This window comes from Pogonomyrmex barbatus, unplaced genomic scaffold (genome assembly GCF_055798465.1).
Source record: "Pogonomyrmex barbatus isolate J1 unplaced genomic scaffold, ASM5579846v1 scaffold13, whole genome shotgun sequence".
Lineage (NCBI taxonomy): Eukaryota > Metazoa > Arthropoda > Insecta > Hymenoptera > Formicidae > Pogonomyrmex > Pogonomyrmex barbatus.
Genome location: NW_028297109.1, coordinates 3,414,209 through 3,436,645, shown reverse-complemented (window position 1 = coordinate 3,436,645; position 22,437 = coordinate 3,414,209). Strand labels below are relative to the sequence as shown.

Here is a 22,437-nt window from a genome sequence, read left to right as displayed (position 1 = left end):
CAATCGTGATATATATATATATATATATATATATATATATATATATATATATGTGTGTATCTGATTTAAATATATGATGTTTAAATGTTATTCTCAAGAATAAATCCAAGAAAAATTTTATTTTACATGCAAAAAATATGCGAAAGATAATATGACAATGTGTGTGTGTGTGTGTTTAAAAAATGTGTAGTTTATTGTATAATTACGATATACATAATTACATATAATTATAGTAACTTACAATCTCTTCAAAAGGAGGAAGTTTAATTTATTTATTTGTCGCATTTTGATTATTATCAAATATGCATGTGATGAAAATTATTGCTATTGAAAGAAATCGCGTAATTAAATGTGAAGTAGTAAAAAGTACACAGGCTCTTACATATCACTCAAATTATATTTATTATGACACACAGATCGCGTGCTTATGCGATAGTGATGAATGAGTGTGCGAAATGAAGACTTGTATATCTCGTGAGCTGGTTATGCGAGCGTAAATATTGGCGTAGATTAAACTGAGCATTGGTGTCGATTGACGGGGAACGGATTATGACACACAGAACCCTGCTCCATTCGGAGGCTGGGCGGGAATGCCGCGTCTGTTCATACGACAAGCGTGCTCTTCCAGACGTTGAGCGGCAACATTGTTATCTTGCTTTTTGAAGCTCCACAGACGTTCAGCCGCCGCACTCGCACGTGGCCAGATCCTTGGATGCACGTTATTTCTGAAAATAAACGGCAGTTCAACGAGAAAGGTCAACACACATTCCGCAATTGCTTTCTTGCTAGATAAAATAATATAATAATAAAATAATTATTTTCATATTTTTTTCTTTGGTACATTTAAAAGAAAGATTATAAATATTATACTTATTTGTAGCAACAAATTTACCATACAATTTTAATACTTATGTATTTTATAATTATATATTTATATATTACTTTTCACTAATTTAACTTTTATTAGTGCTGCTAAAACATTGATTATCAATCGACTTGCTTTTTATCAAAGTGTACATCTTTTATATGTCTATTATTTATTATGCTATCTAATTAACATACTATCCGTAAATTGTAGACAAATATAAGTATCGTTAATAAAAAAAAAGAGAGATAGACTTACTTGTCAACGAACTCTGCCCACATGCAAGTCTCACCGCCAAGCATGAGATGCGTGGCATTGGCTGCATTAGCAAAGTCGAAAGGATCGCAATTGTAATATTTTTGCCAGTCGCCGCCACCGGCGATATGGTCCAGATACCAGCAAGATGACAGCAGGACCGGATGACCTGCCGCCGTTGCCCTTTCTAATTCCTTTTGCCAAAAAGGTAGTTTCCAAACGTGTACTACCGTGCTTGCGGGTAACACAACACCATTATCGAAAACCTATAAACCGTACAACAATTTACATGTAATGACATGTCTCGTGATATAATACATAAATAATGTTTATACGTTATGATCATATTATGCACAAAGATCTCAAGGTATTTTTAATGATAAAATCGTTGAGATCTTTGAGAAATCAGAAAAGAAAATAAAGAAATCGAGGAGTACTTGCTTCTTGCCATACAATACTGTTAGCGTCTAACGAACTGCTGATTGCGAGTAATTTGGTTATATATTCGTTCTCGAGCAATTCGTATTTAGATATGTTACGGTTTTTCATGTATTCGACAATTCTTGGATTGCTACCCCAACAATCGAAAGGTACTTCGTCGCCACCTAGGTGGACATATTGATCTGGGAATACTTGCACGATCTCAGAGAACAAATTTTGTACGAAGTTGTACAGTGTCGGGTTCGTCGGATCCATCGGTCCTAGTTTACCATTTGGTTTTCCAGAAGAGTCTAACAAATACACAAATATATACTGGTACTTTGTATAGTTCGAAAAAAATGTGAATAGGAAGTTATATATAAAAATAAAAATAGATTTAAGTGTGAATTTTTTATCTTTAAATACTTAGATTTTTATTATAATTTAATAAAAAAATTTTCTTTTTTTCATTTTTACCATAACATGTCGTCAATAATTCCGGATAAGCTATCCCCCATGATCTTGTGTGTCCGGGTGTGTCAAACTCGGGCATCACTCGGATCCCACGTAATCTCGCGTATTCGACAACTTTCTGCACGTCATTGGGTGTGTAGATCATCGAGGGATGGTAAGTGCCTTTAGCGGACAGGTCGGGATACCTAGTGCTCTGATACGGGAAGCTGTTGTCATCAACGATGTGCCAATGAAGGACGTTTAGCTTATTGTACGACATAGCGTCCAGTGTTAACAGTATGTCAGATAAGGGTAGATAATGACGAGAAGTATCGAGCAGGAGACCGCGATGCGGCAGTTTCGGCTTGTCCAGGATGGTTTGGCATTTTATTTTTAACTATAACATGCAATTAAACTCACTCAATTTAATTATTTAAATAAAAAATTATAATATTTGCATGCAAAAGAAAAATTGCAATGTAAAAAATATGAACATCGATTTCGAAAATTGTTCTCCTATCGATAAGTTTAAAGTCAAGGCCAGCACAAGTTATCGATAGTTTTTTACGAGAATATGTAAATGATTTAAAATAAAACATTGTTTCTACATTTTTTTATCAGTTAACTAATTTTCAATTTTATTTTTGCATATTTTTTTGCATAGAAAATTCATAATTTAAAATAAAAATAAAAGACAAGAAAGAAAAATAAAAAGACATACATATTAAAATATTTAAATATTTACATTTGGGCCATCGCCGGACGGTGCCAATGCCTGTGAGAAAGTCTCGAGACCTCGCAGGATTCCCCATTCCGATTCGGCCCATAGGATGGCGACCGATGAAGTCTCGTTTATTTCGAGCTTATCTGGAAAACGCGTGTATCGCAATGTCAAGTGTTGTACTAAATCAGCTCGATCGAGGAAGACGAGTACAGATAAAATCATAGAATTTCGCTTGCTAATCAGTGATTATGACTTTATGGCATTTAACTTTAAACGATAAGAAACTAGGAAGCAAATCGGAGTTTGTCTTATTGTTCGCCTTCGTTTCAATCGTTTTGCTGATTGCACTACTATTGCTCAACTCGCTCGAAAGTCTTGCGCGTGTTCGGTCTGCATTCGTCATTCCGTACCGCAGAATCGCCTTGGTTTAATCGGACTAAATTAATTGTAATTCCCTCCGCGATTAGTTAAATTGATCGATCATTATTTCGAAATAGCTACATAACAAGGAGAAAATTGAGAAAAATATTGATTATATTATTTATTAATTTTCATAAGTTTCACACCTGTATAAAAAATTATATATATTTTAGATATCATTTTTAAATAAATACATCATATAGATCTAGAATAGATAGTAATTCTCTCTCTGTCTGTCTCTATATAAAAATATTTTTCATATTGCAATATTATATGCAAAAAATTTACTAAAAGTTCTTTTTTAAAGTATATAAAAATATAAAATATAGATTATTAATTACCCAGGAAAGATAAATTTTTCATTTCTATTTTTGTTAAATATTATAATTAAATTTGTTTTCTAATTTAATCATTTTTATTGTTTATTATTATTGTTATATTATTGTTCATTGTTTGCTAGTCAATATAGCGATTAATGCAATTTTTCGGAAATTGATGTTGAAACCGATCGTTGATAAGGAGAGACGTTATTAAGAACCGCAAAAATCCAATTTGCGCGCACGCAAGCCCATTATCGGCACAAATCGGCGAATGTTAGGTCGGGGTTACGAGTGCTGCTGCTCACTGGCATCATTCAATTAATTTGTTGGTGCACTACCCATTACTTTGTAATGCATGCTGCACATGCAAAGAGACGCACTGCACATGAAATATGTATTTGAGTTGTGATAGAGTTATAACCAAAGTTACAAATTTTCTACCACCAGCTAATTAATTAAATAATCATATTTATTTAATTTATTTAAAACAGTTTATGTAAAAGAAAAATAAATAATACACGTAATAAATAATATATAACAATATAACAATGTAACAATAATAAATAGTGTATGTAAGTGTGTGTGTGTGTGTATATATATTTGTTGTATTATTTTTAAATATTTTCTATTATTTAACGATTATAATTATTATCTAAATGAATAAATTAAAAAGTTGGATTTAATTTCGTAACTTACAAGATTCATTCATATATAAATATGGCCAATGTTCGCCATTCTGTTCACAAGGCTGCAAAAGACGGATGCTTAGGGCTTCAAGAGTGCCTCTAAAATAAGGATCGTCTCGAATGAATGTTCTTGGCTGCCCTTCCGTGACCAACCTCGCTATTCTAGCTTCCGTCAAAATAATCCTCGTGTACCGTTCTATTGCTTCAGTCACGATATCGCATACTTCGCCGTTTATCTTTGTAAATAAAAATATTAAGTTATTAAATAATGTAAAATCAAAGACCTTCAAAGAAAGTCTGAAACGTACACAACAAGCAAAGATATACAAAATAAAGATATACAAATTAATTTTAAAATAACGATACTTTTAAAATAACGATATTGATATCTAATGAAAAAGCAGATGTAATATCAAAAAGATAGAATAAGTGAGAGTGAGAGAGAGAGAGAGAGAGAGAGAGAGAAACTAATCAAAATTATAGGATATAATTCTATATGCTTTAAGCGAATGATTATTAATAAACGTCCGCATTCAAAATTGCAATACAGAAAACATTTCCATGTAGAGAATTAATATTTATTACAATACATATAATATTCATTGAATAAAATTGTTAAATTTATTCGAAACATAATATAAAATATAATATAAAATATAATAAAAAATAAAATCATGACAATCTGTTATTGTAAAATCTGTTATTTTATTAAAGCTTTTACAAACTTCTTTGATTTGTAGTAATTAAGTTATAAGAATAAAATTATAAGAATAAAGAAAGTTGTATTGAAACAAGCATTTCATACGCAAGTATCATTATTCTGATTAAGAATACACCCCGATTGCAAATATATATATATATATATATAATAAAGTAAAATAACAAAGTCGATAGAAATTTATTAATTTTTCTAAACAATTTAGTATAATTGTTTATATAGAAAGATTTAAAATTGCATTAGTCTAATCTCTTTGCCAAATAAGAAATTATATTAGGTATAGCGAAGGAAAAAGGAAGGAAAAAAAAGGAAAAAAAAAATTATGCGAGGACTTACTCGAATATCGAAGTTCGATGGTCGCAATAGGTAAAAATAATTTTTGACTATACGCGTATTCGGCATGGGCCATAACTCGCCCTTCGTGGCCTGGACCCATGGACCCGCGTCTGAATGCAACGAAGAAACTTGCCAGGAGACGGCGGCTATTAAGACGAAAACGATACAAGCGTGTATCCACATGTCTATTCCGAGATAGAGAGAACGATTCAGGTACACGATCGAGGAACGATGCGACGCCAGCGAGTGGTCACCGTCTACTGATCGCAGGATGCCAGAGAACGCACATACATACGATAGTGGTAACGACCTTAGCCTGCGCCACTTAAGTTTTATCACTTTGGTCCCCGAGAGGCTCACGGTCAAGTGAGAATAACCAGTCCTCCTGGCAGTCACAGTTTCCGTTTATTCTTAAATCTTGTTATGTATATAAGTAGTTCGTATAAGAAACAAACATTTAAGAAAATAATATTGTTAATTTTAATTCTTTGACTTCTAAACTGTTATGACTATTCTGACTTTTAAAAGAAATTTTTAAAAATTAGAATAATCATAATATTGGATTTATATTATATAAAAGCATTCTTTTTTTTTGTAATACTTTTTCATTTATTACATTGATACAATGTATATTTTTTATTTTGCAATGTAATTAGATAAAAGTAAATTTAATTTAATTTTTTCATATTTCTTTGTAAGTTTTGGATTATCATTTATTATTAACAAATAAACAAGTAAATAATTTTGGGATATGAAGGATAAGAAAAAGAGAATTTATAAGTGGGATAATAATTAAAAAATTATAACCGAATTCATTTTAAATTAAAATTATATAAATTTTAAAAAAATCTCTCAGTTGTTATAAATTCAAAAGTTGTTATAAAATCTTAAAAAATTTTTTTATCATTTTGACATAATTCGAAAAACAAGCATATTTTATTGATAATTGATAATTGATTGTTTGATAATTTTATCGATAAATTTTAACAAAAATATTTTTAATTATAGTTAGAAATAGTAATTATTTAACATAAATATTATACTTAAGAATCCTTGACTTTAAGTTTATCTTATCTAATGACTTTTAATTTATCTTATTATTTGTCATATCTCTTTATCATGAAGTTATTATTCTGGCGTGATTGTTGATTTAATTGATTATCTTTGTTGACAGATTCATAATACTTTTATTAACGATATGGTACAATAAAAAATATTTTTTTGCTTAAAGAAAACTCTTGACTTTATCTTTAGTGTTTCTAAATGTCGGTCCACAATAGGTGATTTAAGCTTTAAGAAGTAAGAAATTGATCAATTATAATCAAATATGAAAAGAATAATCGACTATGATTGGTCAATTTCTTACGACTTAAAGATTAAATATTTATTAGTGTCGGTTCACAATAAGTATTTAATCTTTAAGCCATAAGAAATTGACTAATCATAGTCGAGTATTCTTTTCATATTCGATTATAATTAGTCAATTTCTTACTTCTTAAAGCTTAAATCACCTATTGTGGACCGACACTTATGGACCGACACTAATTTATTTTTTTTAATAGCTTTTTATAATCTAAAAAGGATTGATAAATGACAACAAAAAAATTATTGCATTATCTATTAACTGTTATAGCTTCAAACATTTAAATATGTTTAACATTTAAATTATTTGTTCTTCTTGATAAATTAAAAACGTAAGAAAATCTCATAATTTATGAAACATACATCTTGTACTTATGAGATACACAGCATCATTATTTATAATGATGCTGTGTATCTCATAAGCACGAGATCGTTTTATCGCAGTTATATCGCTATCGAAACATTACCAGAAAGCTGCAAACAGTCGAGTGCAAAGATCAATGGTCTCTCGATTGCTTCGGTATCGATGTCGACAAATTATTATTACGGCGTAACGATCAATTGTTTGATAATATTCCCAATAATTTTTCTATTTAACATCGTTAAACTCACGTTGAAAAAGATAAAATCATTGCGTCTCGTTTCGAGTATTACATCTCGAGTTGCTTTTGAACACACGTTACACAAAAACACACCTTTTCCTGCTTGATTAATCGTTCTTCGCGTAATTCTCTGTATTTAGAAGATGTAGGTCAATCGAATAAATCGAATACGGGAATAAAATAAAATAAAGTGAGAACAATGAGGAATCAAATCTTTAAAACAAATTAAGATTAATCTTTTTAACTTGACACTTCATTTATATCAATTTTATCAACCACTCAATGAATTTTTTTCGTTAACATGACTTAAAATTACTATAATAACATATCACGAACGCATTCATGTTCAAAGCAAAGCATAATATGAAATTACTTTTATTTAAGCGTGCGAGACTGTATTGAATACTTTGATCAGGTAATCATGAACTTGTATCAAGAGACATTGGCGTCTCATGAGAACAAGAGTGCAGGTATCTTTACGCAAATCGGCCAGTTGCGAGTACTTGAGATTATCGAATCTTAGGCTGGTCCAATCAAATTCATAATATGTTTAATCAAGAGCTTGAGATTGTATAGGAAATTTTTTTTGTATAGGAAATTTTTTTTATCTTTTTCCAAACGCTGCTTACAAACGGAGATATAACGATGAGAAGTTAAAATGTGTGTGTGTGTGTGTATGTGTGTGTGTGTGTGTGTGTGTGTAAATTTCTGATTAAAAAATATTTTGAAATCGTCGTTGTCATCTCATAAATAAATTTAAAACAAATGTTTGTGTAATTTGTGCTCAAAAATTAGAGATGTACTCAAAACTAGTCGAAATGATTTCCAACATGATAATTAATTTCTTAATAATAATTCAAATATCTATAACATAGGCGGTTTGAAATTCTTATCAATTTAAATGTAATTTGCATTTAATACATATGTAATACATACATATGTATAGCAACAGGTAGTTTATTGTAACAACAAGTTTATTATAACATAAATAGGATTTTTATTATTATTATAACATAAAATATATCTACATATCTCTCTTAGAGAAATCGTAAAGAATCTATTAAACGAAACAAATGTACGATGATAGATTCTCCAGAATTCAGCATTTAAAACATGACGATTACGGTATTTAATGTTGAATTATTGAAACACATTATACCTCTCGAATCAGTTAGATATTATCTGTACAATTGTTGACTATTTTGTCGTAAACACATTGTTGCTGGCGTAGCCTTGAGAATTGTTTATATATCGCAGCTAGCGCGCGCCATGTTTACGAGCGCTCCACATGCTATTATTCTCTAATCGGCATTCGTACGGGCAGGTAGCGGTGCGCGTCGCTCCGTGTTTCTTCGCATTCTTTCATTGTTAAATAATAATAGCAAACGCTATATCATACAAATATAAATACTTATTAATAAATAATGAATACTTATTATTAATTGATTGATTAGCGACTTATAAATGTATCGAAACAACAACTCTTTAATAAAGTATATATATACATTTCGCGCGACTTGTTCCTTTAAAATTTGTGATAAAATTTTTGTAAATGATAACCCCTCTAAAGGGTACGGCCTTGACGTGGCAGAGGGGCTTAGTATTCTGAGGGATTACTCGAGCAGCACTGTTAGTTGGTAGAAGAATGTTTGCCAATTAATTTGTGTTACTCGGGTACGTACCCCAAAGACGAAGAAGCTAACTAGTACCCGTTGCACAGTTATTAGTAACATTAATATTAACACTGATATTAATATTATTGTTATTAATAATTTCTCCGCCGCCGATTTAATAGAATTGAAACGAACCGTAGCCAGTTCGTCGCGTCGCGCATTTTTTCCGGGAGTGCCGTACCGAGTAGACTAAATCAGACTATAAGGCTTTTCCTCGTCCTGCGAGGGCTCGTTTGAAAAATATCACAGTTCATGTCGGGAGTCGTACTGCCAAGGGGTGCAGGGAGCATGGGATGTCTCATTGAGGCGTAATCGGTTACGTCTTCACGCCACGTGCGTCGCGGCACTGGTGATGCCGGCTGTGAATGTTACACGCACTCGCACCCGCTTGATGTGTTGTGTTTCGCACAGTTGCGATATGCATTAAACGGCTGATTGAGAACACGCTCTGTCTTCGACAAGTGGTTCGGTCCCAATCGGTAAGAATTCAATCGAGTGACTTGCTTCCGTCGCTTCTCTTGTTTTCTCTCCCTAATGAATCGCATTTAATCTGACTTGACCAGAGCTTAGTTCGGGCGGTTATTGCGTGTGCCGAGAGACTGGATTCCGGTTGCCCGATTGTCTAGATTGTTGAGGCATCGGCGATGGGTACCTTCTCTCTCGTCACATCTACCAGTCTTCTCGATAGCCCGGATGACTTTTGATATCACGTGTATGGTATCCGCCTTGGTGATTCGACCTGAGCCGTTGGCTATGTAATGGTCGAGTCAATTTTAGACGTGATTTTTGAGAAACAAGAGACGTCGGAGCCAACTTAATCGATCGCGTCTTCTTCCGCTTCGGTCTTAAACCTTTGCTTGGAGTTAACGTGTGTCCCGAAAAGCTCACCGACTCGGGTACTGACTGGACCGACGGAACTTGATATTTTCATAGGCAGCTAAACGTGGAGTGCCGCAAAGTATCGCGCGAAAGACGTTTAAAATTAGTCCTACGCGCGATTATAATTATTCGCGAGTGTTTCTTCGCGAGTGTCCTGTGCTGCGAAGAGATCCGACGATTATCCTGAGAGGAGGAGGAGACCTGGGAGAGGCATCGGGCACCGGCGGAGCAACCTTGCGGTAAATATATATTTCTTGTCATATAAAATTAATCGTTTTCTTATTTATTTGGATCAATAGATTTTAATTTTAATATTTACTTAATATTCAAAATTTGAGAAGAAGAAACATTTTAAAATTATACACGAGTTTATTTTTTTGAAAATTATATATAATTATTTTAGTAATTATTTAATTGAAAAGCAAAAGCAAGATTCGATGTGTGGAAGAATTATTTTATGAAATATCTATCATTTCGAGCGCTGTTATAATTTAAATATTCTGTTTGTGTGTTACAGAATCATCGTAGCTACGTGGCAGATTAACTCCGCCGTTGCGCATCAGGTTGGTGAGTGACGAATTTTTTATATTGGGGTAACAAATCTGTGAAATCTAAATTATTTTTATATATTCAATAAAAACTATTATAATTGTATACATCTTCACAGATTTGATACCCTAAATGGATAGATTTAAACAGTTTAGAGGGTATATTTAATCCTGGAATGAAACTATTTATTGATTTGTTAATTTATTAATTATTTGTATTGTGCAATACACTTGCACAGATACATAAAGCTAACAAAAGTTGAGTTTGTTGTGTCGACTCATCTAGATAATAATTCGGTTATAAATCGGTTCAATTTAAATTTTTCTTGGCTGAAATATATTGTTTGTTATATAAAACTGATTAAAATATTAAAGTTGATAAAATTTGTAATTTTTTTTTAAATAAATATTTAGAAATTAATTAGATACATTTCTAAATTTAAAAATTGAATAAATAAGTAAATCAATTTTTTTAAATGAATATTTAAAAATTAATAATGAATTATTAATTTAAATTAATATTTAAAGAAATATTAAAAAAGTAAAAGAAATTTAATAAATTAATATATTCTGAAATTGAGTTTTTATTAAAATGTTTTTATGACATTTTGCAATAGTAAAAAAAATATATTAGGACATCTTTATATTTAATAAGAATATAAGATCATTATGTCTGTATGTTTTATTTACCTATCCTTCCCCTTCTTTTATTTACCAGGATATTTTACCAGGATTAAATATCTAAATCGACATATAAAGGTAAACATATATATCGTATACATATTGTACATATATATTTCTCTGTTTATATATATTAAAAAATTCTTTAATAATATATTCAAAAATTCTTATTAACATATATTATGAATATAAATAAAAGAATAATAAAAAATGATATTTAATTATTCAACAAACGTGACGATTTAACTCTAATTATGTATAATCTATCCATGTATATTAATATAATATATAGAAAACTTGGCTTTACATAAGCTAAAGCGATACAACATGAGATCCAGTAAACATTTCGTTACTGAACAGAAATTGATACTTATAAATTATTAATTTACTTTAATTTAAGACACATCTATTTTATATTAAAATCTCAAAAGTTGATTTTAAATTTAAAACTTTGAAAACTATTGTTTGAAAACAATACACGAATAACGTTTGTTAATAACATACGAATATTGTTAACGTTTCATAGATTTTTTAAATTATATTGTTTATTAAGTTATTGAATTTGATAAATTTAATGAACATACAATATCTAATATTAAAGTTTATGTTATGATATAGTTTGTTATATATTATCGGGCAATATTGATGTACTGATTATACGGGAAATTCATTATCCTGTTTGGATCTCATGTTATTTAATTCAAAGTATTACATAATGTTCTCACTTTATCTATGGTGAGATCTAAGTAAGGGTTTCGGTTGTACAGTTTTGGTTATCGGAAATACGGGCGTATAACATGGGCCTTAGATTTTTCGGTTTTTATAAATTCATTAAATAGTTTACAATCATTTTTATTTTTCTATAATATTATTTATATAATTTTGATATAATATCATTTAATTTATCATTTAACTTTTTTGAATTTGAAATTTTAATTTGATATACAACTGAGTTTTTTTAAATTAAATCGAAAATTAATAATCAGATCAAAATATGAAACGGTTTCTATAAATTTTAAGTCGGATATGAAAAATATGACATTATTAAATTAAATTTTTAAGAAGCATTAGTGTAAATTTCGTATTTTATTAATGTTTGAATGGCTCTCGCGAAACAATTTCATGATCGACATGCGCAATAAAATCGAACGTATCTGGCATAATTAGCCGGTAATAAAAGGAATCTCTGGCTATATGTGGTCAGAATTTCTGGCTATGAAGTCAGAATTGACATGGAGCAATGTGGCCAGAAGTGACAAAAGGTAAGTCCAATCTGGCCTGAAGAATAGGAGTTAGATCAATAACAATATTGATCGAAAAGTACATGTAAGTAGTAATGGTTTGTAAGGATTGTTTTACATTTTCAATCATATGTGTTTTATTGTGGATGTAAGTGTTAGGATAGATATTTCATTTTCTCCTTGCTTATTTTTAAAGATTCCCTTTAAATTCATATTTTCTATAGAATGATCGCGGATGAACTGGATATATTATGAAAGTTTGCGGATAGATAGAAATGCTGTTAGAAGTCGCGGATAGATAGGTAAAAACATTATGAGAATTCGGGAATAAGATGTTATAAGAATTTGCAGGTATGGATGTTATAAGAATTTGAATTAGTAGGAATATTAGGAGAATTCGCGAATGTGGATAGGTATTACACGCGAAAATTTTCGGGTGGATAAAAATTCGGGTGGGCAGAAAAAGAATTGTAATTGAAAAGTTAAAATTAAAAAATTTACAATTAAGAGTTAACAAATATTCATATTATTAATATTATTAATATTTAGATATTTATTGAGATTTAGATATTATATTATATTAAAATATAAATAATGTAATATTAATACATTAAAATATTTACTAATATTATATTAAAATTGTATTTGTAATTTTAATTGTAAATTAAAAGTTTATTTATAAATTTATTTGTAAATAAATTTATAAATGAATTATTTATAAAGCTTATAAAGTTCATAATATTATATTATTTTATATAGCTTATAAATATTATATTATTGTATATTATAAAATTGTATATTATATTAAATGTAAATGATTGCTATCAGCATTCATATTAATATTTTAATCAAGGATTTATAAATAATAAAAAAGTATTTTCTAATATATATTACATATATATTTACATAAAGTAGTTCTCTTAAAACATTATATATAATGATAAATATTGAAAGTCATGTTTATTGATATAATATTTATTAATTTAAAATTGAAGTTTTAATATAATATTTGCAAATATATTAAAATTATAAATATATTTATAAATTATATATATTAATTAACTTGAGACGGTAGGACTATTATAAAAACTAATTATGAAATGTTTATTGAAATAATATTTATTAATTTAAAACCGAATTGAAAATAATTTGCAAATATTATATTAGAATTGTATTTTTAACTTTAAATAATTTTTAATTTTTTTAACAAATATTTTTAAAAATATTTGTTAATTCTAAATTAAAAATATCGTTTATTATACTATTGTATTAAAGTGTATTCAATTAATTGTATTAAATTAAATTGTATTGTGTTAAATTATAACATTTTTGTCCGTAAATGTTATGTTAGGTTATAAATTATATATCACGAAATATTTCTGTAAAATTCTATATTTCAAAAATTATGTAATACATATAATAATACATAAAATGTAATATAGAATCATTTAATTTTTATTTAATTCTCCGGACATAAGAAAACTGAGTCTTTAATATCAAATCTCTAAAACAAGTTTCTACTTTTAAAAATCAAGCTTCTTTAACAAAGGAATTAAAAAATACAGTATATAAAAAAAAGGTTGATGAATGATGCATTTTCTCAGTCTACAGTAGCATAATACTTTTCCACCAAAGATTATTCAGAAGCAAAAATCTTTCAAATTATTAAAGAAACATTAGATTAGATTCCTGTTTTATACAATAGTCATTACACTATTAGTTTCTATTTAATTAGCATTTCTATCCCTAATTTTCTGATTAATTTTTGATGGAAAAATTGGATGCGGTATTATTATTTATTTTATATTTTCTTCGGGAAAATCATACGTCTGTCCCATAAGCTCTAAAGAAGCATAACGAGTAGCAATGCAGAAATATTTATATCATCTCTTGGCAGAAGAATAGAATCCCACTTTTATTGCATATTCTCGTAGCTTACTCGACAGCTTTTTAAAACACTAGTGAAGTTATTTATCTTTTCTTAATCGCAACCGCAACGGAACCGCAAACGCAAAAGCATAGCAACCGCAACCACACCGCAAACGCACCACAACCACACCGCACCGCAAATGCACCGCAAATGCACCGCAACTGCACTGCATCGCACCACAACCATAACCGCAACCGCACCGCATCCGCAACCGCGATCTATACAATGAATTATTTACAAAGTTAGCGCAGAGAGAGAACCAATCAGCATCGCGGAAAATCGTCAATAATAAACTTCGAGAATTTTGAGAGATGGAAGTATCGATTTAATATGCCTTTTTTTTAGAAAAGATTATATTACATGATTTTCTTTTGTTAAATTTTTTGTACTTATATTAAACTTATATTTGATTAATATAATTTTCATAATTTAAAATTTACATAAAATATATTTTATTTTACTGTTTTTTTTATATTAAATTTTTTATTTTTTTATACTAAATTTTATTATATAATAAATGTAGAAAAAAGTTTAAGTCATATGTACAAAGAAAAGAGGACCGCCGATTAAAATCGGCGAGGGTAGTGGAGGGTCTCTACAAATTGATCAGTTTTTATTGGTTAAATATACCAATCAAATAGTAGCAATTTATTAATAAAATAAGTGCATTATTAATTTATTATTAAGCAATTATTATTAAGCAAAGCATTATTAAGCAAATTTTATATGAATGCGTACTAATTTGACGACGTATCACTATCACATCTCTTAATTATATTTTCTCTTTTTTTTTCCTTTATTCTATATTTATACAATATTTTAGTATACTTATTTTAAGTACTATATAATACTAACTACTATAGTAGTATAATTTTCTGTCTTTAGTAATTTTCCAAGATAAAAAAAGTTTAATGCAAAAAACTTTGCACTAAACAAAATATAATGAGAATGAATAAATAATTATGATAAACAAATGTTAAAATCTTTCGCCGTAGTCGTACGCACATTTATCACATCAGAAAAACTACCTTAATTTGACTTCTTGATGATACGCTACTGCTCGATGAATCGTAGCTTCATTGATTGCGACGCTCGTACGCTGGCTTGATGGTCGTCAGGGGGAAAAGGGAGAAGAAAATCCAAATAGAACGTGCATTCAGTGTTGAAATACGGGGTGCTCCAGAAGACTCGCGTTCCGGTAACCTTTTTACGTGAAGCCATTTTCATTAAAGATTACAGCAACAAGCAGTAATAATACATCCTCAAATCACCTTAGTATGGGATTAAAAAATCTGCAAATTTTTATGAATTTTCTAAATCACGTTTTTTTTAATACAAATATTTATATACATTTTTTAAAAAATTTTGTTTTTTGATTGATTCTTTTAAGAATTTATTAAGATGTTAAATGAAGATTTGATAATATGTAACGGTAATATATAATTATGTCAAATGAATGCATTAAATGTGTTCAATACAACCTGCTAATGAATAAAAAATAAATGTTTATTATTTTCAATTAAAAATCTTTTACCACTACTGTTAATAATAATCTTTAAAACAATTAAATTATTAAAATTAAAACCTTGATTTTTATAACTTGATATTTAATTATTATATTTTACAATCGATTTTACTAAGTATATTTTAAACCTTTTTAAATAAAAAATATTGTCTAGTGTGCCATCAATATTTCTTATTGCTAAAATATTTAAATGATTGATCTGTAATATCTCATGTTCATATTCTCTAAAATAATCTCTGCAAAACATCTAATCTGTGGCAGAAGTTAAATTATAATTTTTCATTATTATTTAAATATTATTTAAATCGATAAAATTATCATACTATAATATCTATTTTAATTATTAATCTAATGTATTTAATTTCTATCTCATTTAATGAATAAATAAATAATAAATAAATAATTAATGAATAAATAAATTGTTTGCTAAAAATAAAAAAAAAAGTTCTTTGAGATGTTGATCTTATGCCAAATTATTTTAATTACTTTTTAAATAATATCTTTTCAATTTTTATTTCATTCTTTTATTATTTTTAACGAAATTTTTTTATCGCTAAATTTGGCACCCAGTGACATTGCGCAATTGCATGGTACCCTGTACTCTTGCCCACACATGGATCCGCGCGTGCTACTGCGCGTTAGAGAATTACCCTGAAGAAGGGATGTTCGCCATAGAGTCAACTATGCCACCGGTGGGAGTGATCAACGGTGAGGGGGTATGATCGGGATGGCGAGGGGAAATCGAGCGGGTGATACGCCTCGGTGTCGTGGCTGTCGGGATGACGTTGGTGACGTCGATCGGTGGCGCTGCCGATGCTTTTACCTTCACCCTCCGTGTGTATGTATGTATGTACGTATGCTTGTGTTGCGTGCGTGTGTGTGTGTGTGTGTGTGTGTGTGTGTGTGTGTGTGTGTGTGTGTGTGTGTGTGCGCGTGTGTACAACAATTATAGTGACGTTGTACGTAGAGCATGCTTGTAGAGTAGGAACGTAACTTGCGGTGACGCTTCTACGAAGGTGGCGCCAATGATGGAAGAACCGGCAAAGGTGGTGGTTGATGATGGTGGTGGTCTCGATAGTAGTGGTAGCAAAGGGTGGCCTCTCTCACTTAGTTGTAACCGGCACTAGAGTACTCTCTCAGTGCGCGCGGATCCGTCGCGTGCCGTACCGAGGCTCCTCCTCGTCTGCTTCACGACTTTCGATGATGGTCGTCGGTACATAGAACGCATACAATCGCGTTTACGCGCCGCCGAACGGGGGAGTAATCACAGGTTCGCGCAATCGCAAATGTATATACGTGTGTGTATACGTACGGGGTGGCTGGCCCGTGTTCGACTGCGCGAACGATAAGGAGGAAGATAGAGATAGGGAGGGTGGAGAAAAGAGCAAGCGGGGAAAAGGCACGGAGAGGGTGGGTAAGCGTGAGGGTGGCGGCGAACGCCGGTGGCGGTAGCGGCGGCGGTGGTGGCGGCGTCAGTGCACGAAAGTGGCTGTGCTCCGGTAGTGGACGGTGGATAGTGTAGTGCGGTTGGTCGGTTGGATCGGTTTGGTCGGTTGGTCAGTGGTTGATTCGCCGTCCGTATCGCGTTTGCCGTTGTGTCTCACCGGAAATCGGGCGGAAGGACGTCGGGCATCATCCACGAGGCGCGGACGGCGAGACGACGACGAGACCGGAAGGGGGGAAAAAGAGAGAGAAAGAAAGAGAGACGAGAGAATGAGATCGATAAGGAGGGACCTTAGGCGCTGGTTTCGTGAAACGGGAACGGCGGTGCGCGACGCGTAAAGAGAGAAGGAGAGATATATATATATATATATATTTCCTCCTCTCCTCTTTCTCCTCCTCCGCCCGAGGGTGTGAGTGTGTATGGTGCGCTGACAAGCGCACGCGAGCACGGAAGCGAGACAGACGCGTATAGTACGCGGACATACACACGCACGCAGGCGCGAGTACGCGCGTGCGAGCAAGCGAGCTGCTGAGCACACGAGGGTGGAACGAGATCCGCGAAGAAGGGAACGTAACCGGCTCGGTTCGTCGACTTGACTGGCTCGCGAAAGGGCGGTTCTTGGATTCGGAGCGCCGCGATCGGAGGCCGAGGGAGAGAGCGAGAGAGACCGAAAGAGGAAACGAGAGAGGGTACGCGAGAGGAGGTTCGTTCATTCGTTCGTTCGTTCGTTCGTTCGTTCGTTCGTTCGTTCGTTCGTTCGTTCGTTCGTTCGTTCGTTTGTTCGTTCGTTCGTTCGTTCGTTCGTTCGTTCGTTCGTTCGTTCGTTCGTTCGTTCGTTCGTTCGTTCGTTCGTTCGTTCGTTCGTTCGTTCGTTCGTTCGTTCGTTCGTTCGTTCGTTCATTCGTTCGTTCGTTCGTTCGTTCGTTCACGGCTCAGGAAGACGGGAAGAAGAAGAGGGAGTCGACTACCTCTTTTTCTCTCTCTCTCCCCCTCGATCTCTATTCGCCCTCGCTCGATGGGCTACGCCGTCGAAAGAAGGTCAAAGATCGATTCTCGGGCTGACGAGGGTCGTGACCTCGCCGTACGCCGCCGCCGAGTACGAAGTGACCCACGCGCGTAGTAGTACTAGCCGCTAGTAGTAGTACGCCGGCCAGAAGCGCGGAAGAGTGTTATTCGGTGAGGAGGCGAGGTGGCGGTGGTAGTGGCGGTCTGGCGGTGGGTGGAGAGAGGATCGATCGGGTGGAGGATCATCGTCGCGATGCGAAGATGAGGTCGATCGACCGACAGAGAAGAGACCGAACCGGCGACCTCCGTTGAGATCGGCGATACGTGCTCTAGCTGTCTCTCGCGTAGAGACAACGAGGACCGAAACGATCACGTCCTCACGTCAATGCACGTCGTTCGCGAACGCGCCATCGCATGTAGAGTAGAAACGTCCACGCGCATCCCAGGACACGCCGTTGCCGTGTCCGCGATTTGGCGTCGAAAATCGCGGAAGCGCAAGGAGACCGGAAGCGAACCGTCGACGTCGTTATCGTCATCGTCGTCATCATCGTCATCGGTAATAGCCGAATGCTGGAGCACGAAGTTGGGAACAAAGCGAAAATCGAGTCGCCCGAAAAGAGGCGATCGTCGAGATTCCGGCGTGCAAAACAGCACGCCTCTATCCTGCAACTCTTACCCTAACTGAAAGCTCGGATAGACCGGACGGACGTCCCGCTGCGATCGAACAGGAAAACGCTCGTTGACCGAATCACCCGTGCGGACAAATCGGGCTGATATGAGCGTGAAGACAGCGAGCGAGGGTGACGAAAGACAGGGGAATCGCCGCGAGGCGTGACAAAGGCGCGACTGCGAAAATTTCGAGATCCTGATTGGATTCTCTTGGAAAATCGGGGAACGAACACTGCCGAGGACAGACCACTGAGTCACTAGATCCAGGAAGAGGAAGAACGCGTAGATTACTAATTCGCACAAAGCGATCGCGAAAACGAGATCGTAGAAGAGAAGGCCGACGACGAGAACACCGACGAGATACCAACGGAACGCTGACTAGACTCTGACGTGACGACGACACTGACTCAAGACGTTCTCCCGCGCCTACGAAGAGGAGGACGAGGTACGGCTACGGGCCGAGGTTTCCCGTAGAATGTCACGGGACCCTTACTCGAGCAGTGGCGTGGTCGGTCCCGGTGGTGGCACACGTTCGCCACGTAGTGGTCGTCGCATGGGCGAACTGCCGACCGTCGATCGCAGTCCGTCACGAAGTTATGCGAGCGGTCGTGGCAGTCCGCTTGGTGGTCGCAAGCAACGGGGAACGCGCAGTGGTAACAACTCGCCAGAGCATCTAGGCTACGGCGGCGGCTACCATCACCATCAGCTGGGCAGCCCGTACTACTCCCGCGACGAGGACCTCGGCAGTCCCGTGATGCTCGAGGAGAGGGGCAGGAGTATGTCGACCGGGGGCGGTGGGGGCGGACATCACCGATCCAGAAGCGCCTCGAGACCCGCCATGTCCAGCTCGGCGGGCATGGTAGCGCGTTACACCAGCCTCGACCGTGCCTCCGCTGGCGTTCTCGATCATGATCGGGAATTCGTGCCGATACGTGAGCCGAGCCGCGAGCGTAGCCGCGATCGCGGGCTCTACCTGGAGGACGAGCTTTACGGTTCCAGGTCGGCGCGTCAAAGTCCGAATCCGCACATGCTGCGCGACAGCGGTGGCTACATCGGCGAGCTCCAGCACCAGAACAACGATCTGCAGCGCGAGCTCGGCAACTTGAAGAAGGAGCTCGAGCTGACGAACCAGAAACTGGGCAGCTCGATGCACAGCATCAAGACCTTCTGGAGTCCGGAGCTGAAGAAGGAGCGAGCGTTACGCAAGGAGGAGAGCACCAAGTACAGCCTCATCAACGAACAGCTCAAACTGCTCAACTCGGAAAATCAGGTCAGTCGAGAACTCGATCGCTCTTCTCCGCGGACTGGTCGATTCGCGATGCTCGGTTTAGCCTTGCGAGCGCGTGTGCCCCGTCTCTGTGTGCGTGTGTGGTCGCGTCGTTGTAGGATTCGATTATTGGATTCCTTCGGTCCTGCACGAATGTTGTGACTCGTGATTGCTTATAGTAATTCTATCGATGGAGCTTATGCTATTGAGACATAAAGATATCTCAAAAAAATCACGAAACTGCGCGAAACGTGATCCTGGCCGAGATTGTCGTAATTGTCACGTCACGCGCGTCCTTGTGCGAAGGCCATTCTCTCGAAATCAGGTCGCGGGATGCGACTTGGTGCGCCTCTCGTTAATTCCCTTCCGCGTATATGAGGTTGCGTATATTGCATGGATATTTTAGCACATATGTTTGACCTAATTATCTCTTGCGTCAACATGCGGTCAAAAAGATTATAATACGTGTACAGGCACATGCGTGCAGTGTAGTTGGAAATAGGTTAAATATTTAGGAAGAAACTGTTATCTCTTTGAAATAAATGAACGGGAAAGATTACGTACAAAATACAAAATGTTTCTGTGATAGTCAGAAATAAGCACATTTTTTTTCCTTAAAAAGAAGCAATATTTTTAAAAGATAAATCATTATAATATTCAAGATAATTAATTTTGTACACAACATTTTTCTCTTTAAAATGAAGATAGAAAAACTTGAAAAGATTATATATAAAAAATGCATTTATACAGCATCAGCCGGAAATAGTTGAACTCTTTGATGGGAAATTCTTTGACGTAATAGAGAGCGGTATTTTTATGAAAATGAGATGAGTCAGTATTTTGTAAAAACGTTTTGCCTATTTTTGTTTATTTTACGAATAAGATACGTTTGCAATACGAACACGTTTTGCAATAAATTTTGTCTGTAAATTTGATAGTCGCTTGTACTCTTGTGACGTCATTGGGAATTCGTTGTATTTCAATGCTTCAAGCTTCTTTAAGCAAATTAGTCGAGCTTAAAATAACGTTAGTTTACTCTGCGGTAACAGCACTGTTGCACAATCTTATTATCGATTGGCTAAAAATGCAATACGAAGGGGGAGCCACCTTTATGCCGATTTCGCGTACGTCATGTATATTACTGAAGCTTTTGTAGTTGTAATTAATACATTATCACAATGCGTACATTTACGAAATTCCATATCAATTGACGTTACGATGTGTATGATGCAGCATGTCACCATCGCGCAAATGTCGCGTAAATCATTCATAATCGGCAGAGCACGGCAACAAGTTTCACTCACGTCGTAATTTGTTTTCGCGTCCATCGCTTTGCAATATTTTACAATAAATCGTTCGGTACGTCGATTAATTAGTTAAATGAAACTCTAAAGCATCTCAATGATTACATAATTTATCATGATACGAGGCTTCTTTACGAGATAGTATTTGTCTAACTTTTTAACATTATATTACATACCTTAAACTCTCTCTCTCTCTCTCTCTCTCTCTCTTTCTCTCTCTCTCTTTCTTTCTCTTTCTCTAATGTAAAATCTAAATAATTTCTATAATCTAAAATAATCACTGCATATGTTAATTATGAGATTATGAGGATTTCATATTACTAAAATTTAAGAAAATTATTATGTAATAATAGTATGAGAAATGTAATGAGAAGTTGTAATGAGAAGATTAATTTATCGTCATATATATCATTATAATTTATTAATTTATTAATGTATTATCAACATTATCGATATATATCATAATTTGTTTAGTAAAGTTTAATGAAACAACATTTAATATTAACTGAGAAAATTTATACAAAAGCACGCGTTCTATAAAATGTACATATTTGTGAGATGAAATTTGATTATGCAAAAATCATGGATGTTACTGCTAAAGTTATCATTGCTTAGTAACACAACACACAATACCCAGATCTACTTTTAATTAAATTATTACTGTGTTTTGTTGCCATCTATTTTGTGGTTTAGCGACCACAAAATCGAATTCACAATTCGGAAATCCGATTAAATCACTTTAGGAAAAAAGAATATGTCGGTTTTGACGTAAAAAAAAATATATATATATATATATATATATATATATATATATATATAAAACGCGTGTAAGAACGTGTTGCGAATTGCAGTCGCTCTACTCGTATTTTTCCGACGGGATCAATTAAATCCATACTCGAGTGTGCTTACGCATGATTTCGTTTCACAATCGTGTGTATGTGTGTGTATGTGTGCGTGTATATACGTCCGTTTTTACGCGACGCATGTACACTCATCTGGTGTTCACGATGGCGTCGAATAAGTCATTGCCCCTGCGAGCGGAAGAATCTCAAAGAGCTAAATGTTTCTCTGGCCGACTGCCCACATTCGTCTCTCTGTCCCCGTTTATCC

General features: G+C 34.3%; 2 protein-coding genes across 10 annotated transcripts in view; one reads left to right on the top strand and one right to left on the bottom strand.

Annotated features, from left to right (window-relative positions):
- Nucleotides 1-170: 170 nt before the first annotated feature.
- On the bottom strand, nt 171-5,509 carry LOC105429791 (beta-hexosaminidase subunit beta). The gene is made up of 7 exons (XM_011642971.2): nt 5,198-5,509; nt 4,154-4,379; nt 2,739-2,860; nt 2,018-2,390; nt 1,562-1,851; nt 1,124-1,386; nt 171-725 (listed from the first exon to the last, which is right to left on the bottom strand). The coding sequence occupies exons 1-7, from the start codon at nt 5,378-5,380 to the stop codon at nt 548-550; spliced, it is 1,635 nt and encodes a 544-aa protein (XP_011641273.1). The 5' UTR covers nt 5,381-5,509; the 3' UTR covers nt 171-547.
- Nucleotides 5,510-16,530: 11,021 nt separating this feature from the next.
- The window catches only part of brp (ELKS/RAB6-interacting/CAST family member bruchpilot), a 75,079-nt gene continuing 69,172 nt past the window's right edge, over nt 16,531-22,437 (top strand). For 4 of the 9 annotated variants that reach the window (XM_089072431.1, XM_089072432.1, XM_089072430.1 and 1 more), the window contains exon 1: nt 16,534-20,026. In XM_089072431.1, coding sequence (XP_088928557.1) covers nt 19,232-20,026 — 795 coding nt within the window. In that variant the 5' untranslated portion in view covers nt 16,534-19,231. Of the gene's footprint in view, nt 20,027-22,437 lie in introns of all 9 variants that reach the window. The other 5 variants (XM_089072423.1, XM_089072424.1, XM_089072422.1 and 2 more) reach the window with 3 other exon arrangements.